The sequence below is a fragment of the Syngnathus floridae genome, chromosome 21 (assembly GCF_059516105.1).
Source record: "Syngnathus floridae isolate MCC-2025c chromosome 21, RoL_Sflo_1.0, whole genome shotgun sequence".
Lineage (NCBI taxonomy): Eukaryota > Metazoa > Chordata > Actinopteri > Syngnathiformes > Syngnathidae > Syngnathus > Syngnathus floridae.
The window spans coordinates 4,146,452-4,164,886 of NC_142433.1; the positions used below are offsets into that span (position 1 = coordinate 4,146,452).

At 42.1% G+C, this 18,435-nt stretch overlaps 2 protein-coding genes and 1 long non-coding RNA gene across 60 annotated transcripts in view; 1 reads left to right on the forward strand and 2 right to left on the reverse strand.

Annotated features, from left to right (window-relative positions):
* LOC148380014 (uncharacterized) overlaps window positions 1-4,054 on the forward strand; it is a 10,765-nt gene extending 6,711 nt beyond the window's left edge. For 4 of the 45 annotated variants that reach the window (XM_088364921.1, XM_088364920.1, XM_088364918.1 and 1 more), the window contains 5 exons: window positions 3,128-3,220; window positions 3,291-3,354; window positions 3,427-3,518; window positions 3,600-3,663; window positions 3,735-4,054. In XM_088364921.1, the coding sequence (XP_088221047.1) occupies window positions 3,128-3,220; window positions 3,291-3,354; window positions 3,427-3,494 (225 nt within the window). In that variant the 3' untranslated portion in view covers window positions 3,495-3,518; window positions 3,600-3,663; window positions 3,735-4,054. Of the gene's footprint in view, window positions 1-1,815; window positions 1,975-2,030; window positions 2,131-2,208; window positions 2,363-2,425; window positions 3,221-3,290; window positions 3,355-3,426; window positions 3,522-3,599; window positions 3,664-3,734 lie in introns of those variants that run through there. The other 41 variants (XR_015854918.1, XR_015854916.1, XR_015854908.1 and 38 more) reach the window with 41 other exon arrangements.
* On the reverse strand, window positions 782-7,430 carry LOC148380015 (uncharacterized). 13 transcript variants are annotated; one of them, XR_015854952.1, is made up of 6 exons: window positions 6,198-6,473; window positions 5,424-5,515; window positions 3,447-4,024; window positions 3,307-3,351; window positions 2,577-3,228; window positions 782-903 (listed from the first exon to the last, which is right to left on the reverse strand). It is a non-coding gene; the product is annotated as an uncharacterized LOC148380015 (long non-coding RNA). The 13 variants fall into 13 exon arrangements; XR_015854944.1 differs by lacking the exon at window positions 782-903 and adding an exon at window positions 6,480-6,699 and having other exon boundaries at window positions 932-3,228; window positions 6,198-6,374; XR_015854946.1 differs by lacking the exon at window positions 782-903 and adding an exon at window positions 6,480-6,696 and having other exon boundaries at window positions 932-3,228; window positions 6,198-6,217.
* A 420-nt stretch (window positions 7,431-7,850) lies between these two features.
* On the reverse strand, window positions 7,851-17,245 carry cckb (cholecystokinin b). Of its 2 annotated transcripts, XM_088365712.1 has the most exons (6): window positions 17,108-17,245; window positions 15,903-16,074; window positions 10,080-10,141; window positions 9,708-9,816; window positions 9,497-9,643; window positions 7,851-8,199 (listed from the first exon to the last, which is right to left on the reverse strand). In XM_088365712.1, the coding sequence occupies exons 2-6, from the start codon at window positions 15,964-15,966 to the stop codon at window positions 8,057-8,059; spliced, it is 525 nt and encodes a 174-aa protein (XP_088221838.1). In that variant the 5' UTR covers window positions 15,967-16,074; window positions 17,108-17,245; the 3' UTR covers window positions 7,851-8,056. The 2 variants fall into 2 exon arrangements, with proteins under 2 accessions (XP_088221838.1, XP_088221839.1); XM_088365713.1 differs by lacking the exon at window positions 17,108-17,245 and having other exon boundaries at window positions 10,080-10,378; window positions 15,903-15,993.
* Between the last annotated feature and the right edge of the window lie 1,190 nt (window positions 17,246-18,435).

An 18,435-nucleotide genomic window follows, 5' to 3' on the forward strand; every position in this document is an offset into this window, starting at 1 on the left:
AGAGACGAAAGCCACCATGTAAAGATGCTTTCCTTTTCCCCAGCCAACATGTTTTCTTTTCATTTTTATTTATTTATTTTTCTATTGGCTCTCAGTTGAGGGGAGTTGGTTGTGTCACGGATCGGAGTGGGACATGGAGCAGGACGACCAAGTGCAGCTTGGACCAGGGTTTATTGAGGGAAAAGGAAGTGGAACGAGGCATCGAGGGAAACAGACGAGAACTGGCAAACTAATAACATGACAGACTGACCGACAGGAACCACAAGGACAGCAAACGTGACGACATCGACGATCCGACAGGGAGTGAGGGGCAGACAGGACTTATATACACGACAGGTAACGAGAAGCAGGTGGGAATAATCACAATGATCATGGGCACACAGGAGGGGAGGGGCGAGCACACAGGCACACGAACTATGACACGATCGGGGACGAGTCCTGACAGGTTGTAGTAGTAGTAGTAGTAGTAGTAGTAGTAGTAGTAGTAGTAGTAGTAGTAGTAGTAGTAGTAGTAGTAGTAGTAGTAGTAGTAGTAGTAGTAGTAGTAGTAGTAGTAGTAGTCTGTATTAGTCCAGTTGTCTGTATTTGTAGTTGGTTGTTGCAGTAGTAGTAGTAGTCTGTATTAGTCCAGTTGTCTGTATTTGTAGTTGGTTGTTGTAGTAGTAGTAGTAGTAGTAGTAGTAGTAGTAGTAGTAGTAGTAGTAGTAGTAGTAGTAGTAGTCATGGAGCATTCAACCAGTATGAGAAATAAATGATGAGGTCGATTTACCCAAACAGCCAGTGTGTGTTTTATTTTAGCAGTTTATTCATGATCACCAGGTAAGCAAAGTAACAAAATGACATATGTGCGTCAATTGAAAAACTTTCTTCGACATCAGAAAATTGGTGGGTCAAGCCATATCCCTGAAAGACACACAAAAAAAAAAAAAAAAAGAGTCAATATTGTGACGGCACTGTGGCATAATGAAATAACACTTGGTCTGGAGTTCAGGAGAACATTTATATATTACAAAAAGTTATCTATGAGACTCAACTCGGTTCTCCTGAACTCCAGGCAGAAGCTTAAACCTCAAGGAAAATTGAGATCATAATACCAAGGTCCAGTTGTCTATGTTTGTAGTTGGATATTTCGATTGAGCTTATTTGGGAAAGACACTCAAAAAAAATTCGAAATTTTCACGACACTGTAGGCTAACGGTATAACACTTGGTCTGGTGTTCAGGAGACACGGGTTCGAGTCTCGCGCTGTCAAACCTTTAAATATAAAGAGCAAAGTATGAGACTCGAACTCGGTTCTCCTGAACTCTAGGCAAAAGCTTTAACCACAAGACAAATTGAGCTTATAGTGAAGAAGTCCAGTTGTCTCTATTTATAGTAGGTTATTTGAATCAAGCCATAGCTCTGAAAGACCCACAAAAAAAAAATTCGAAATTTTCACGGCACTGTGGGATAATGGTATAACACTTGGTCTGGTGTTCAGGAGACACGGGTTCGAGTCTCGTTCTGTCAAACATATATATATATATTACAATGTATGAGACTCGAACTCGGTTCTCCTGAACTCCAGGCAAAAACTTAAACCACAAGACAATTAGTGATTATACTAGAAAGGTCCATTTGTCTATATTTATCCTCTTGCTTTATCAATTCAGAGTTTGAAAATAGTCAATAAATACTAAAAAGTCTCACCACTTTCCCAACAGGCTCTGGTCGAATGGTGAACGTCTTGGCCTCCTAATCTATGAGACCCTGGTTCGCGCCCAGTCCCGTCCCTCGAGGGACACTTTGCCGTTTTCCTCTAGCACCGACGTGAAACAGCTGGATTTTTTTTCTTTTTTTTTTCCCTCTAGTGACGTCATCACAAAAATACTATAAAAGACGTCACAAACGCGACAATCATTCTGTTGCTCATTTCTGACACCATCACGTCGTGCTGCTACACGTGCTGCATGCAGCGTCTAAAACTTTTACAAGGTGAGTCTTCACTATTTTATTCGCAATTTCAACTAACTGCTTTTACTCTCTTTCAGCGTCAACTTGCACTTTGGACACGCAAGCTAAAATGTTTGAACTAGCGTCGCCAGTTAACGTCTTCTATGACAAATTGCAACAAACGCCATTCTGCCGCAGGTAAGACAAAACGTTTGCACAAAGAATAAATTAAATATTTGGATGAATGCGCGTTAATTCTTTAATTTCTTTCTACAGGTGCGAATCTTTCAAATGAGCCTCACATGACCAACTTTCTGTGCGATCAAACTGGAGTCACAAGTAAACTCTTTCAATGGATTGCATCTAATTGTCTCATTTCTGTCCACAGGTGTGCATCTGCAACAGAAGAACCACGTTAACTGCAAAAAAGGCAAAAATCCCGTTTAATAGCAGGATATCTATTAAAGTTATAAATTGACTTTTTTGTCTGCAGGTTTCAAAATGGCCGACTTGCTGTCCTTTAAAGCCTGGCTTCGTGAGACGTTTGCAGGTCTACTTATGCTAAGCAAGTCAACCAAATGCCACGTTCCTAATCCAAACTAACTGGTAAAGCTCAAAGTTGACAAGATTGGTTACAAGTTTACCGTGTCTTTCAGGCTAGCAAGCTGCGGTTGGAGAGAAGTCCACAGGTGCCCTGCGCTCTTCACTGGTGAAACACATGCACACCTACATGAACAAATGTTTGAAGAAATTTTTCACAGTGTGCATTTTCTTCCTGTTTTGTCCACCAGGTGGTGCTAAAGGACAAGCTCCCTGCAGCATGGATCGGCTGGTGAAGTAAAAGCTCCACATTTGAACCTGTTGCAATGACAAACTCGACTAATCAAAGTCCTTGACCCGTTGTTTCAGGTGGTGCAGGTGATCAGGAAACGAGGCATCATGATCAACTTCCTGGCCAACATTTTGACATGTGACCAAACTCACCAAAAATTTGCAGTAAAAACACCAACCTACTTTTTTCTTTCTTAGTGCAGTCCAGTTTCCAGTAAGAGTTCCATCCGACGCTCCACCTGCCAGGCCAAGAAATTCTCCAAAACCAGGCCGAAGGTCTTCAAGGCTGCCTCAATTTTCAGTGTTGAGACTTGCAAAAAACTGTGCTCGACACCAGCTTGACTATTACCTCATTTGTGTGCAGGCGTGGCAGTCCAGGAGAGTCCTTGCAACATTTCAGACTGCTGTTCCTCGTCTGAGATTGAAGTGCACAAACAACCAAAGTTTTCAGCAGAAGGTTCCAGTCTACAGTTAAAAATAAAAACAGTCAACTTAAATTGAGTTGTGAATGTTCTTTTTCTATCCAGGCAGGTGACAAAGCACCTGTAGCTCAAGCCAAACTGTGGCAGGCTGAAGACGAGCCCTCTGCTGGTAAGAGAAGAAACTACATTTAATTCAGCCAGAATGTTTAAAATTTTCAAAGACTGTTCTTTTTGTGTCCAGTGTGGTGCACCATCGAGTACCTGCTCACAGCGGAAGCCAGACCAAACCGTCTCTCCAAGGCAACCTGAGAAGTGAGGCGCAGTTGCACTTAGGTGGTATGCTCTTTAGCTGCTCCTCATTGCACAATCATCATGCCAACTTGGTTCAAATCTTTTTTCTCTATTTTCTGACAGGCAGCAAGGAATGGAGGTCATGCAGCTCACAACACTTGGTGCCATGAACAATTCTTTTGCACTGGTAAGGGACATGGCTTTTTCTGCACCGAATGTTGACTTGACTTTTGGCTTACAAATCTCTTTTTGTCTTAGGTTCAGGCACGCACCAACCACTCGTCCAACTTTGCCACGCGTCCAACTGGCTGACCACTTCGCCACGCGTCCAACTGGCTGACCACTTCGCCACGCGTCCAACTGGCCGACCACTTCGCCACTCGTCCAACTGGCCGACCACTTCGCCCCTTGTCCAACTGGCCGACCACTTCGCCACTCGTCCAACTGGCCGACCACTTCGCCCCTTGTCCAACTGGCCGACCACTTCACCACTCATCAACGAGCAGACTGCCATCCAACTTGAAATTCTTGTGATTTGAATGTTTACTCTGCAAAATAAAGTTTGAATACAAAGAACACTTAACTCAACTCTTCTTTCTCAAACATCACAAAAATCAAACTTAAAAATATCTTAACTTATAAAAACAAACTAAAAAAAATTTCACATTTTTTTCAAAAGTTTCAGAATTTTTTTGCCCAAATTTTTTTCACCGGGATTTTTTTTTGGCCAGGATTTTTTCAGAATTTTTTTAAAATGAGGTGGGTCAAAACTGGAATACTGCTTCATGATTGGCTGAGGGCTAAAGAAGTAGGCGGTGCAATGAGAATAAAGGTCTGTGATTGGTTTAAAAAGGGGCGTGTATATGCAAATTAGCCTCTATGTAATTGGCTGGTTTAAAGGTGGGCGTGGCCTTGACATTTTGAAGCAATATGATTGGTCAGATGTGCAAATGCTGCATTCTGATTGGCTGTTCAAAAGTGGGCGTGGTTATGCAAATTAGGTGCTGCGCTGTGATTGGTCAGACTAAATTTTGGTGGAGCTCAGAGGCGGGCAAAGTGGCACTTAGGTTTTCAAAGGGAGTTCTCAGTCTTGAGGTGAACGTTGGCCTTCTGTCACTGCCATGGACACAAGTCTGACTGTTCCCCTGCATCTCGCATGATTCACAGTGGCTGCAATTGAATTGCTGTCACTTGTAGTCATGTGAGATGCAGGGTAACAGTCAAATGCTTGTGTCCATGGCAGTGACAGAAGGCCAACGCTCACCTCAAGACTGAAAACTGCCTTCGAAAACCTAAGTGCCACAGCAGCATCCACCAAATATGAAAGACTTCAAATGAGTTGACAGCAAATTAGCACATAAAACACAAAGACTTCCATTCCAGTTGATTAATTTATTGAACAGAAGAGCAGTTTGAAAACATTTGAGTAGTCAATGTTTGCGTGGGACTAATTTGGTTGCACACAAACATTGACGACAGGCCTTGCATGGAAGCAGCTTAAGTGTTTGATCAGCTCCGATGTGATGTCACTTACTTCTAATGCCACCAGAGGGAAGGTGAGCACATGCAAACAGCTGACCGCTCTTACTGGGCCAAAAACTAAGTGCCAGGTACTGCATGACATCTTCATCACACACATCTGGATGTGTTTTTCAAGGACACTGATGCAAACCAAGTTAGTCAAATATTAATCAAATGTGTATTTCTGACGAACCTGGTTTGCATCAATGTCATTAAAAACACATCTAGAAGTGTTTGATGATGAAGTTGTGCAGTACCTGGCACTTGGGTTTTGGCCCACTGAGCAATATCAGATGTGCTCACTTTCCGCCTGGTGGCACTTGTGTGCCATTACAAATGACAGGTGAGGTAGGTGCACTTGCAGCAACCTTGTGGTGCAATGAGACATCGCACATCAGCTCCTCAAGCACAGCAAGGTGTACTCACATCACGTTCCAATGGCAGGTTGCCGCCCCTTCCACTATGCATGTCCCACATGGCTGGCAGGTGCAGCTTTGGAGCCCCAAACCTCCTCTATCCTGTCAAGCAAGACAAAAAAAAAGAGTGAATAACATAACTTCACACTAATGTGTTTTGTAAAGTTTCAAGTCCTAATATTAGAACAAAGTGGTATAGTTCACTTCAACTATAGATGGGCTCTCTCTGCTGGGGAACGTTGTACTGTAGCCATCCCACTTATTTCTATGTGGAGGACGTCTTTTGACCCCAACTTTTGAACCCAATGGCTAGACTGCAGGTCAACCGACCCAATTAATCAACTTAATAATTAATAATATTTTAAAGTAATTAATTTTTATTTGATTTTGATTTGTTTATTTCGGCATTTACATAAACATGACTTTTTTAAACAGTTGATTGGATACAACAATCACAATTTAGTATGCTTGCTCGTATGAATACAGCATAAAACTGGAGGTTTGCACAATAATTGATATCAATTCACCAAGTAGATTTAGTTTGTATATAGTTTATTATATTTGCATATCTGTTATCTATTCTACATTTATTTCTTGATTAAATTCATGGTCTGCTATTACCCCACGCTTAGTTTACCTGACAACAGTCGAATAACTTAAAAGTTTTAAGTTAAGTTTCAATCACATTTCATGTGATTAGACTTTGCTAACCCTAATCCTCTCTAGCCACTTGAGGCATAATGCTACATAAAAGAAACAAGAAGGAAAAAGCAGCATGCAGTACCTCTTAGACGAATATATTGGCTGTGAGATGTGCAGGTAGAGGAGCATTACGTGGAAAACATGCAAAACAAAATGGAGGTCAAACGCGTACTCTCATTAACGTTTGATTGACAGCCGAGTGCAACTTGTGGGCGCGTTCTCTGGCAATCCACCTTTTGTTGATATTGTTCTACGATAGCTTGCGAGCAACAAACAAACTCAAGTAGCTCGTGTCGTAATGTTGCTTTTGCATATTTACATGCAAACAGCAAATAGAGAATTTAAAAATGTTTGCAATACTCACTCAAAACACAGCTAGAAGTCACAGGTGGACCTGCTCAGTGAAGCGGAGGTGTGCGTACGGATACCGAGAAGGCTCAATTCAAATGAAACCGCGGGCGTGTGTTTGACAACCTAAAGAAAAGCGGAATGACCCTGGCAGTTGATAAACTGATGATAACCTGGTTTAACGTTAAAAGCACAAAAAAAATCTATTAAATAAAGTTCAATGTGATAATATGAGCAGCTAAACAGCTTTGTAATCACGTAGCGTTTGATAAATTTCTCTCATTGCTATGGCAACCCCAAATCACGTGCATGTTGTCTTTGCACTGACGCAGTGCTTGGACATGTAATTTCCTCTAACAAGTTCTGTTAATGTTTCTTGCCTGCTTAATGAACTTGTTTCGTTTCCATCTTGTGTGTTTGTCAATTCTATTACTTTGTAGAAATTGAATTGTCAACTAGCAGGGGAACTGATATTGAGTGTCCTCTTAGTGAGACCTCTCGGAAAATCATTTGAACAAGGTCTCATCAGTGCTAATATATAATGTGAAAAGCCTTAATGGAGCTGAGGGAAAATAGCACTGTTGTTAGGGTGATTCAAGTTATGTCTGCAAATTTTATGCTGCCTGAGAAATAAAATATGATAATAGTAGATACTCTTAATTTTCATGTATCATCAACCATTAGCAAAAATAGCAGCAATGATACATGGTATGTCAAATTGAGGATTAGCACACATGCCCTTTGACCTTCTCCGTATCACATCCACACACATTTCAATGATGAAAGCTCTCCACACTAGTGTCACCTCTTGAAACATGAAGTTTGACTCGGGTCCCGCGTGGCCACTTCAGATTGTCGGCACGCACAGACGAAAAGCCTTCTCCTTCCCCAAAGACGTCCCCAGCCACTGAATAATTCACTGAGCCTGCTTTGTTCATCGATCCCTCGACGCACACACACACAGACACACACACACACATATACGAACAGATCAATCATTAAACACGGGGACACCAACAGCATAAAAGGCAGCTGCATCGCAATTCACCACCATGGTGACTTTTGCTCCGTTTAAACCCTCATTAGAATAATGAAAATATGCAAGTTTAAAAAGTGACTTTCAAAATAAAGACCAGACATTAATGCTGCTTATGATGACCTTTGAGGATATTCCCACGCACGCCTGTTGACCTTTTCTCTGCATCAATTTTGTATTTTTTTTGTGCATACTTGATTTTATCATGTAAACAGGAAAACACTTTCAGTGGTCCTCACTTCCTGTTCGGGTGAGGTGACCTTTGAGGAGGCTGATTCATGGAGTGTAAATTGAATTTCATTTCAATATGGACGACTCTTAAAAAAGAGGAAAAAAGTGAACGACTCGTAGTTTACGTTGTGTTTATGTTTATTCAGTCTAGTAAGTCTCAATGTACCCTGACAGCATATTTCCCCCCCTTTTAATACAATAAACAAACAAATGGGTGACAGAGAGGCAAAAGTTTGGCATATGTGTATTGCATTTAACAGTACAAACAAATGTACAACGACTCGTATTGTGTGTGAAGGGACGATCGATGGAAGAGTACTCGTACTCTACGAGGAGTACTCGTACTCCTCTGCGCTGCGCCGTCCGAAATCCATCCAGCCCGTGTAGTCCCTGTCCGCTATCCGATGGTTGGTGGCGCTCAGGCCGCCGCCTCTGCTGTTGACCGACGAGTTCCGACGCACGGAACTTCCTAGGAGGGACAAACCAAAAAAAAAAATGATTCCAAAATTCGTGACTTGGCTCAATTCGCCAAGGTATGCCAAATAAAAGTTTCTATCCTGCTGGTGATTTTTATTTATTTTTATCGTGACTGAAGTCAAACAGTATTTCTGCGAGCGGAGATGTTCTGCATTCACCCTACCCACATCCTCCTACGCAACACACACACGCACACGTACACACAAAGCACAACCTTTCAAGTTCCCTGGTGTGCTGAGATTGGCTGCAGAAGGCTCGACAACGACACCTCCCACACCGAAAACATGCAAAGCGAACAGCAAGGAACACGACTCTGTGCGTACACACACACACACACACACAGCCTCAAGAGATGCTCTTGCAATACGACCTTTGCCATGTTATGCTCTTCTTTGTCTAAAAAGTGAAGAGAAATTTTCTTCTCACAATTGAGCACAATAGTGCAGTTAAAAAAATATATAAAAGGAGTGAAAACATTTTGCTGAATTTAAGATTTGTGAAAGTATTCCAAAATGGAGACTTTCAATGGGAATTCATGGGGAATTTAATGGACAGGTATCATTTATGCAAGGAAAGCGAAAAAGAGAGTGAGAACAAGCAACTCGTAATTAAAAAATTTTTTTTAAAAATGATTAAAAAATGTAAACCTTCTATTTAGTAAACTCTTAATTCAATTAATTCTTTTTATTATTCTTAATTAATTCCCATGGAATGTTTCCAACAGTTATAAGAAATTAAGCACCAAAATTTCTCATCTGTGACAAACTTGATATTATTATTATGTCAGAAATCAGAAACTTCAAGCCTTTTCTAAAAAAGAAGCAATCATTTGCCGTGCATGCCTCGTCTTCTAATATCTGTCAGCCGTCTTGACAGTGTGTCAAAGCCCATCAATCCCCCCTACCCTTTGCCAAGACATCTGAACGACATCAAAACCAAATGCCAACGGCCATACGAAGGCATCAAGTACTATTTTTAAACTAAAAAAAAAAAAAATTCCATGAAGTGGGAGTGTGTGTCATGGAAGTGGCCGGAAGACTCTAATAAACGCACTTTGGAACCACCAAGGCTTTCCAGAGCCACTAATTCGTTTTACAAAGCATCTTTGCACTGGTGCCAGTTATTAGTGAGACTGACGTGGTGGTGTAGTGTGGGAGGGGAGGAAAAAGGGGGGGGTGCGGAGGCGAGGGGGTCATCAAGTGAAAAGCACTTGTCTCTAATGATGAGTGTATTCTTGATGCCACATGTTGCCATTTTTTTTTTTTAATAATTACAAAACGTACACGTACCTTTCCTGGAGGAGATGAGTCTGGCCAGCAGCTCGCCGAGATTGGCCCGCGACTCGCCATCCTCTTGTGACCCTTTAAATTGGGGGATGGAGCGGCTGTGTCGGAGATGGGGCTCCCCCAAAAAGTGGGCGTCGGCTTCCAGGTGGGCTGCGCACACACGGTAGATGTTACATGAGCGTGGTGGAGATTTACAAGGAAGCGGCTGGCGTACCTTCTTTCGAGGGGGAACGTTGGTCCTCGTCCCCGAGATGGGAGGGGAGCCCCAAAGAGCTCGCGCACAGGACCACCAGAACCACACACACACTCAACCCTGCAGGCATCTGGAAGTTCGGGAGACACAACAAGCTTGATAAGAATATGTTGAGGGGTCTTTTCATTTCAACAATCAATGCGGCACTGAATTAAATGAACACATAAATCAAATTAAAAACATTATGCAATCTAATTAAAGCCTTATATAATCCAATCTGCTATGACTATTATTCCTTTCCTTCACTCATCCATGTTAAACAATCTGTATATTCCATTAGAGGTTAAAAAAAAAAAGACAATAATTTAAAAAATATAAAATAATTTTTCTTACCTTGAGAAAGGAGGTTTTCTTTGTTGAAGGGAGAGTGTCAGCGTTAGGGGAGCACTTCTCCGCTGAGTGGGAAGGATGGCGCTTTTATACTCTCTCACTGCTCTGCTCGTGTGTGTGTGTTTGTGTGTGTGGTCACAATCTGTACCGCGTATTCCCCATTGCAGGTGTGTGTGTGTTTGCACAAAGACTAATACAGATGTAATTGTTCTTCAGTTCCAATAATCCAAGCGTACAGTGGCCTTTAATAATGTTTGCACATCATAAATGCAACACGATGAGAGCTGCTTTGTTGACTTGGACTATCGGAGTGTGTTTGTGGATATGATAAAGGAATGACGAATGTCATGTAAAAAAAAAAAGGAAATAAGAAAAATTAATTAGTGTACAGGTATAAAATAGCTGCTGATTGTACTTAAGTACAACAACAAAGTATTTGTACTCTCGTTCCAGTAGACGTTCCGACCACGTTGCCGACGTCTCTCCCCCTACTCTGTCTCTGTCCGGCCAAGCGGGATTAACCAGGCCCATCGATCAACCGCCCCGCAGCAAATGTTTAGGCCGCTCGGTCGATGGCTATTGATCAACTGTAGCCACTTAATGTTTTTATGAACGAAGCAAACAAAGCCGGGATTCTTTCTCCTGCCGATAAGGCAACGGAGACGGGGCGTCGCTCACATTTGCTTTTCGAGGCCTTCACGATTTTTTTTTTTGATTTTGATAAGCCTTTGAAAAAAAATACCCAAATCTCTTTGTTCTTGTGCTAATTGCGCTAACTTGTGTGAAGTTCTCGCATCCCATCGGAGCTTTAAGTCGACTTTGAAATGAAAACAAAAGGATTCCAGTTAAGGTCGGTGAGCTGTAGAAATGAGTCACGCCTGTGAGAATATTAACTCATGAGGTCGTGAGTAGCCTCACATCCACGGCGCAAGTTGACATTAAGGTCGCCCGATGGGAATTTTCAAGTCTTTTCATCATCAGCAGCCGACAATTACGCAGGAAGTGCCTGAGAACTTCCATTCATCTTTTATTTCCCTTAACGTCCATACTGTGAACATTAATGACTTTGCTTTATTTTGATAAAGATGATGTAATTTTTACACCATGACCAGTTGAGAAACATTTTTTTTTTAAATTTCCATAAAAATAAAACATACCAGTAATAATTTCCTTGTATTTTTTTCATGTCATCAGTGCAACCTATCAAGCTGTTTTGCTCCCTCTCTCTCTCTAGTTAGCAAAATACTCGCAGCACACAGCAGGACTCAGAGGTTTGAGGTTAAATGCTCATTAAAAGTGTCTAATTGGCTTGTGAGAGAAACCTCTCACACAGCGCACTCATAAAGGGAAATGTCCAGCGAGACCCCGGCTAAGGCGATTTGCAACGCCTTTCGTCGGCCGTGTGTGTAAACATACTAAATAATGCAAACATCTATTGAAGTATTTGTCACAGTGCTGGCATCTCATAGGACCGTTTGAGCATAAGGTTGGAGTCTATTGGAAGGTGTGTGTGTGCGAGCGAGCGTGTGTGTGTGGAGCTCAGCGTGAACATGTCACTTCGAACATTGCAAACAGCACACCCATCTGTTAGCGAGCTATAAGAAGAATATCGCTAAAGGAGCCGAAGGCACACCGTGTTTGTCTCGTCGTGATTCCACACGGCACGCTCGTCCCCCCCGAATGAAACATTTCATTTCGTGTGTCGGTATTTGATAATTATTAATATAATTAGGATGGTTCAGGAAAAAAAATGACCTGTTGCTGAAACTAGGCCATTTTTTTAATAATCATCTTCAAAGAGGTATTTTGAAACAAATCTCTGAATTCACTTTAAAACCATCGGGCACTTTAGCTTCTTATTTGACCAGTGGGCAATTCAAAGAAGCCCTCGTCTTCCCACATAAGTATACATTTGCACTTAAAATTCAAGCACACACACACGTTATGACGATGAATGCCAAAATGATGGAGAGGCGCGACGATAGTGATGTCGCTGTGAGCTCTCGAGGCAGATGAATACACTCGAGTGCCCGGAGAAAGGACGACGTGGGCCGCACACACACACAAGCAAACTTATCAAGTCATCTCCATGCGTGTGACAAAACTGCTGCATGTCAGAGAATAATAAAACAGGATGACACAGTGTCCTTAAAGAAATTGAAATCCCGTGGATTAAGACGGCCTTTTCGCTTCGTCTGCCTCAAGACGGTAAAGTGAAGATGAAGTGGAAAATGCGATTAGAATGGCGTCACAGTCATTTGCACGTAATCTTTCCCATCGTTAAGATTTTAAAGTTGACGTCGGATAGTTACGCATATCATCATGGATTTAATTTATTATTTTTGGAATGTCGTTTGTTTGTCGTGGTCTGGGTGAGCAAACGTACGGTTCGTGGGCCACAAAAAGGCCTCTCCGGTCAAAGGTCAATTCAATCAAATTAACTGTTGTTACTAATTTTGTCCACTGGAGGACGCACTTATGATAAAGCCAAATTTGGGTTTTTTATGAAAATTAATAGTTACTACCTCCTTTGTGTAAATAATATAAAATAAAATAAAGGAGAGCAGCACTGCCTTCTACTGTAGTGGAGGCGCAATTACACTTATTTTCTAATATGTTTCAGACTGAATAGTGTATTTGGTCGCGATGTCTCAACGCTACTCGAGCAATCATTTAGTAATTGAATCCAAAACTTTCACTGTCCTACAATTCCGAACTCCTGCCGAGGTTCAATACTATCGACTAGCTTTAATTAAGTCGCCGCCTCAGCAGCTTCCAGTGGGTCAAACGCTCGGCAAGGGTCCACCCGGCGTCTGATTACACTTTGAACAGATATCCTACATGTGCTCATTTTGTTTTTAGCAACTTCCCCACATATGAATGCTGCATAAGGCTTTTTACAATCTTTCCCCACTTTCATAATCCCCCCCAGTATAATTTTGACTTTGTCGTGCAGCCGCATAATCGTTTTACAGGATTAAATACATATAAAGGAATTACAGCGGACGTGGGAGCAGTGCAGTGTAGGGACAAAGAAAGCTTGTTGATCATATATTATTTGACTCATGTAAAAAAAGGAATTGGTTTAATTACAGTTGCTAGGAGTGCAGGAGATCTTTCCGATTACAAGCAGACTGAAGTTTCCCCGTAGCTCGGCGGGCGCTGCCATTGTTCCAGGTGATAAACGGCGCTATAGGCACCGCGTAATCAATGTTTGTTTGACAGCTAGTTAGCTAAGACGTACAACCGAGTTCCGGCTGCACGCGGCGACCCAGCAAACAGGCCAATTAGCGACCTGGGCCAAACTCGCTTGGGTGTCCTCTATCGAGACATAAATTCGATTCTTTAGGTACACCTGCAGCATCATCTGACATACTGGAATACAAATAATATGATCTACAAATATGGTTGATTTCATGTATTCATCGCAGTAACAGTTGAGTCCGAGTACATTGTCGGTCTACATGTGTTGCTACACCGTTTGTATTCCAATAAGTGTTGCTTAAATGGTTAGAACACCGCAAAATTATTACTCCTGTATTTTTCCTCTATGAGTGTGAGTGGAGTCAGCAGATCATCTAAGTGTCTACGCGTGAATATCTTTTACATCCAATTAGGCTGATGAGGCTTCATTAGATGGCTGAGCCTCCCAATTAAAAGCCTTTTTGAAATGGAAGGACGGCATGAAGATGGCCTTGTGGACGCACAACGCCAGTGTCTTGGGTCTTACCACGAGAGGTGAAAGTCATTGAACTGCTTCTCGTCTGCGTCATCACCTGTGTGTGTGGTTTTAGTATGCACACACACACACATGCTCCAGTGGTGATGGTTGCACTCCACTGTATGTGGTCTCAGCGCTGAATTATAAATGATGCTGGGATGTGGACCTGTATGGGCTCTTCTCCCAGCGATGACTTTAGTGGGTCATTTTGATCTGCAAAAGTTGACATTGCCTCTTCGCCAACGAATAAATCCTACTGAATCGATGGCTTGGTGATTCAATAGAAAAAACACGCAGGCATTTTTTTATGATCCTAATTGTCCATTGGTGTTAATGTGAGTGTTGTTTATCAATTTGCCCAAATGGTCCAGAGTGTACCCTATAACACATGTGTCGAGCCAACTGCGATGTTATAACATCACTGCTGCTCTCTTAAGCCTCATTTGCATAAATCTCTTTTAAAAGTGTCTCACACCTACGTGGCATGCATGAATTAGCGTCAGTCATCTGCTCATCTCTGGACTTGTTTTCACCGACACTTGTTGGACGTTCGGCCACAGCAGGATGTTTAATGACATTTGATGATTTTAATTGAAAAAGTTAGTTTTTAGGGGGAAATGTCCTTTTTAGGGTGTGACAAACTGAACGACAGGTCGCCAAATCCCAACCGCCCTCTTTGATGCAGATAAATACAGTGCTCAACATAAATGAGGACAGCCCCGTTGACTGTCAGTAATTTTGTGAAGCAGTGGGATGGATAGACAGAAGGGCAGAAAGAGAAGAATGAACTCAAGATGTGAAAATGGAGGTGGCTCCAGATTGATTGGACTAATTATCTTTCCTGATGTGGCGCAACTGTGCAGCGGATGGATTAAAAGTGACACAAAATTTAGCTACGCTACACAGATTCAGTAGGCACTTTCCGCTTCTGTGTGTGTGGATCTGAATTTTGATGAAAATGTTTTATTTGTGTCTAGCGAAGCAGATGGGGCCTGCAGAGTGTGAGTCTCCCGAGCACCTGTTCCCATATTAAAAGTCTTTAAGAACGTCTGGTGCGTCTCTTCCTCCAGTTCCAAAAAAGCATCCGAAATGCGGAATGCACAAGTCTGATTAGTTTTATCCGTGGTGACATCAGCTGCGTGCATCTTTTAAGACAGAGCTCAAAAGAATGACGCAGTCTGTCCGCTATTTGGATTATTTTTTTGTCGACTCATGCTTTTGGTACTCCGGCTCGGTAAGTGGGAATCAAAATACAGGAGATGACGTCAAGAGGATGACAAAAAAAAAAAGAAAAGAATGCATGGATACAGCAAATGGACACTTAATTAGGAACACATGCACTATACAAGAGTGGTGGCAAAGATGATTATTTATCACGATTACTTTTTAAACATCTAGAATGTGCTGATTTTTACTTTTTTGAACAGAAAGAATGTGTGAACTTGATTTATTATACACTATATTATTTATTACTTTGCTGCTGACGACTAGCCTTGATGCATTTTTAATATACAGAGAACAGTATAAGACCGTAGCTAGCTTTGTTGTTTTAATGAGATTTCTCACTCAGCAGCCATTTTGACGCAGAATAATAGTCGGGAATAAATCGTTTGTCAGACTAAACCCGAAACTTTATTGTACCGAAATTTGGAGATAATTATTCTGATTTAGTGGAAAATGTTTGTGTTGTTTTGTCTTTTTAGTGTTTTATGTAAAAATGAGCATTATTAAAAGGTTGGTTCAAGACTATTAATGGCGTCTTTCACCATGGAGGGAAAAAATAATAAATTATTTTTATAGCTGCCACTGCGCACTTTTATTTTACACTCTACTGTTTATTGCTTCTGCCTGGATTCTAAATAATATGTATGCTTAATGCAGTTAAAAAATAGGGAGAATGTGTTTATCATGTTTCCCGCCGATGGTCTTTATTTAAAAGCCAATTTTGAAAGTTGTGATGCTGTCACTTTATTGGAGTTATATATATCGTGTACTCTTTTTGTTTAATGTATCGGTCAAACCTGAGTAAAAATTGATTTTTTTTCCACAGTTGCATTATGGGAACTCGTTTTGGAAAATGTGTTGTCGTCGAGTGCTTTACTCACATCTGAACCCGACATCAAGCGTATCGCTTTCCTCCAAAAAGTCCTCCAGTCGAATATTCATCATCACGTTGGGGTCTCGCTGCCACTCACTTTCAATTTATGCCCATCTTAGAACGTCTCTCTGGTCTTCATTACGCATTTGAGTCCTTCAACAGAGGCCCAGATGAAGACGCTGGGAATAAAAAGGGGAAAAGAAATGAAGGGAGATGAGGGAGACAGCAGATGTGATTGCGTCTGCACACCGTAAGGTCCTGATGGTGTTTTCAGAACGCCGACATATTGGATAGGGAAAACATGCGGGGTGGATTCACCGAGTGATGGCAAACTGCTGTCTGGGATGCCCGAGTAGCCGAGGGAGACATTAAAGTCTTTCAAATGAGTTGAAATTCGACAACGAACAGGCTTTAAGCGCCAATCCGTCTAGCCTTTTTCAAGACCATCACTCACCAGATGGATCAGACGACATCGGACCACTGTGTGCATTTCTAAGTTGGCTGTCTCAATATTTGATGGCTCCGTGCGACTCCTCGGAGAGGGCCGTCTCGGAGTCGGTCGTGAACGCTTTCAACATTTCTTTTGGAGTTGTCACTATGCATGCAGATACAATCCGCGGGGGACGTAATATAAAGAGCATATATCGAAACGTTTTTTCGATAGTTTTACCTCTCCCACATGCTTTAAACATGTTTGAAAGTATTACAACATAAAACAAAATGAGGTTTTTTTTTTATTATTCTAGTATTGCCCAGTTGAGTAACAAACACGAGTTTAATTTAAAATGACTAAGCGGACGCTTGTCACTTAATCGATGCATGATCTTTAAAGCCGACGGTGCTTGTTTGCTGTGTTTAATTGATATTGATGGAATCATTATCCCGGCGGGAAAAGTGGACTTTATCTCATTATTAGACCACGTTTGAAATGTTGAGACTTTGACGGGGAACATTGTGTTTGTGTTTCGATCATTTCAACTCATAGATGTGACTCACTCTAGCTGCAGGGACGACTCAATGTGTCTTTGGGGTCCCACAGAGTGACACTTAGGCAATAAGAAAAGGAGTAGAACGCTCACTCTGCTGTCGTCAACATGTTCGGTCAAACATTAAATTCTATCCATGAGTGGGCAGCAAAACCAGGAACACAAGGAGGACACATTTCGAGGATATGAGGGGGGGGGGTAATCTTTTGCTTGTTTATGCACTGACCTTTTTCCCACACTGCAGCAATTTGGGGAATAGAAGTCCGAGTCCCTCAGGCTGTTTCCATTTGAGATGAACGTACAGGAGGAAATTATCATATCGACAGTAGAGTGCCTGTTACGTTGTGGTGAAATTGACTGGAGGAATCCTGGGGGAGAAAACACAATATGTGGAGATTAAATAAGTTTGTAGAGTGAAGCTATTGTAGAAAACAAATGTAAATCCACTCATCAATTTTTTACGGTGAGTGACATTTGACAACACTTGAATAAATAGCCACAAAGCATGAGGAGAAAATGTAAAGCCGTTTGTGAGTTCTTGGATTTCACCATTGAACTTTCCATTTTAGCATCCCGTACTTGTTTGTGTCCAGGCCATGCATGAACAGACAAAAGATGCGTTTAGGGGATCAAGTACTGCTGGGTGGACGCTTAGGGCGGACGGGGATAGCAGAGGTCAACGAGCACCCATCCCTCCCGTCATGCATCTGTCGCTTTTGATCAATCCCCCGGCGAGCTACTCAGGTTGGCGAGTTGAACTACGCTACGTGTACATGCGTCCAGACAGATGCGTCGTGACGAGGTGGAGCTGCCGCTCGGGCCGAAACGACGCTGGAGGTTAAAGGGCCGCCGTGAAGATACGAGTGATGTCATTGGCGGAGCCCTCCCCCCCTCCTGCACGGTGCGGTTGCCATGACGCCCCCTGGAAGAAAGAGCGATGTGGGGACCATACTCATCTGCAGATGGATAATGTGATAGCATCACGACATGTGACCCCCACCCACCCACAACCCACTTCCGCTACATGGTCCAAACTATGAGTCCCTGTCTCCAAGAACAAAAGCATGACTCAGCAATTCTACAAGACACAGTATTAGGGACACTTGAGAACTGCACAATATTGCACAACATAATATGCGCAGGACTAATGTGGTCGGTGATGTAACAACCAATCAAAACCACAAATAAGAAGTGTGGAATGGAAACCATTCACACAGTATCGATATCACGGATGGTGACATGGAAAGTAAAGACGATTCCAAATTGGAGTCAATATGTACTTGAAAAGTCTTTGAGGAGTTTGAAATTCAAGACTGAAGCAATCAATGTTTGTCTCCATTTCCTCCTTCCATTTGCTCATGCACTCTCCTCCCCTCTGAGGAATGACTCTTCGCCGGAAACGGGGACGGGTCACGTCCCCTCAACTGAGAGCCAATAGAAAAATAAATAAATAAAAATTAAAACATGTCGGCTGGGGAATTTGGGGAAAAGGAAAGCATCTTTACATGGCGGCTTTCGTCTCTAAGATCAGAACTTCCCATTGTGACCTGAGCA

Coding starts and splice junctions, on each gene's coding strand:
- cckb (XM_088365712.1), bottom strand. CDS start 15,966: ATGATGAATATTCGACTGGAGGACTTTTTGGAGGAAAGCGATACGCTT. Junction 9,817..10,079: donor AGAAAACCTCCTTTCTCAAG/GTAAGAAAAATT, acceptor CCGAACTTCCAG/ATGCCTGCAGGGTTGAGTGT. Junction 8,200..9,496: donor ACTCATCTCCTCCAGGAAAG/GTACGTGTACGT, acceptor TGTCCCTCCTAG/GAAGTTCCGTGCGTCGGAAC.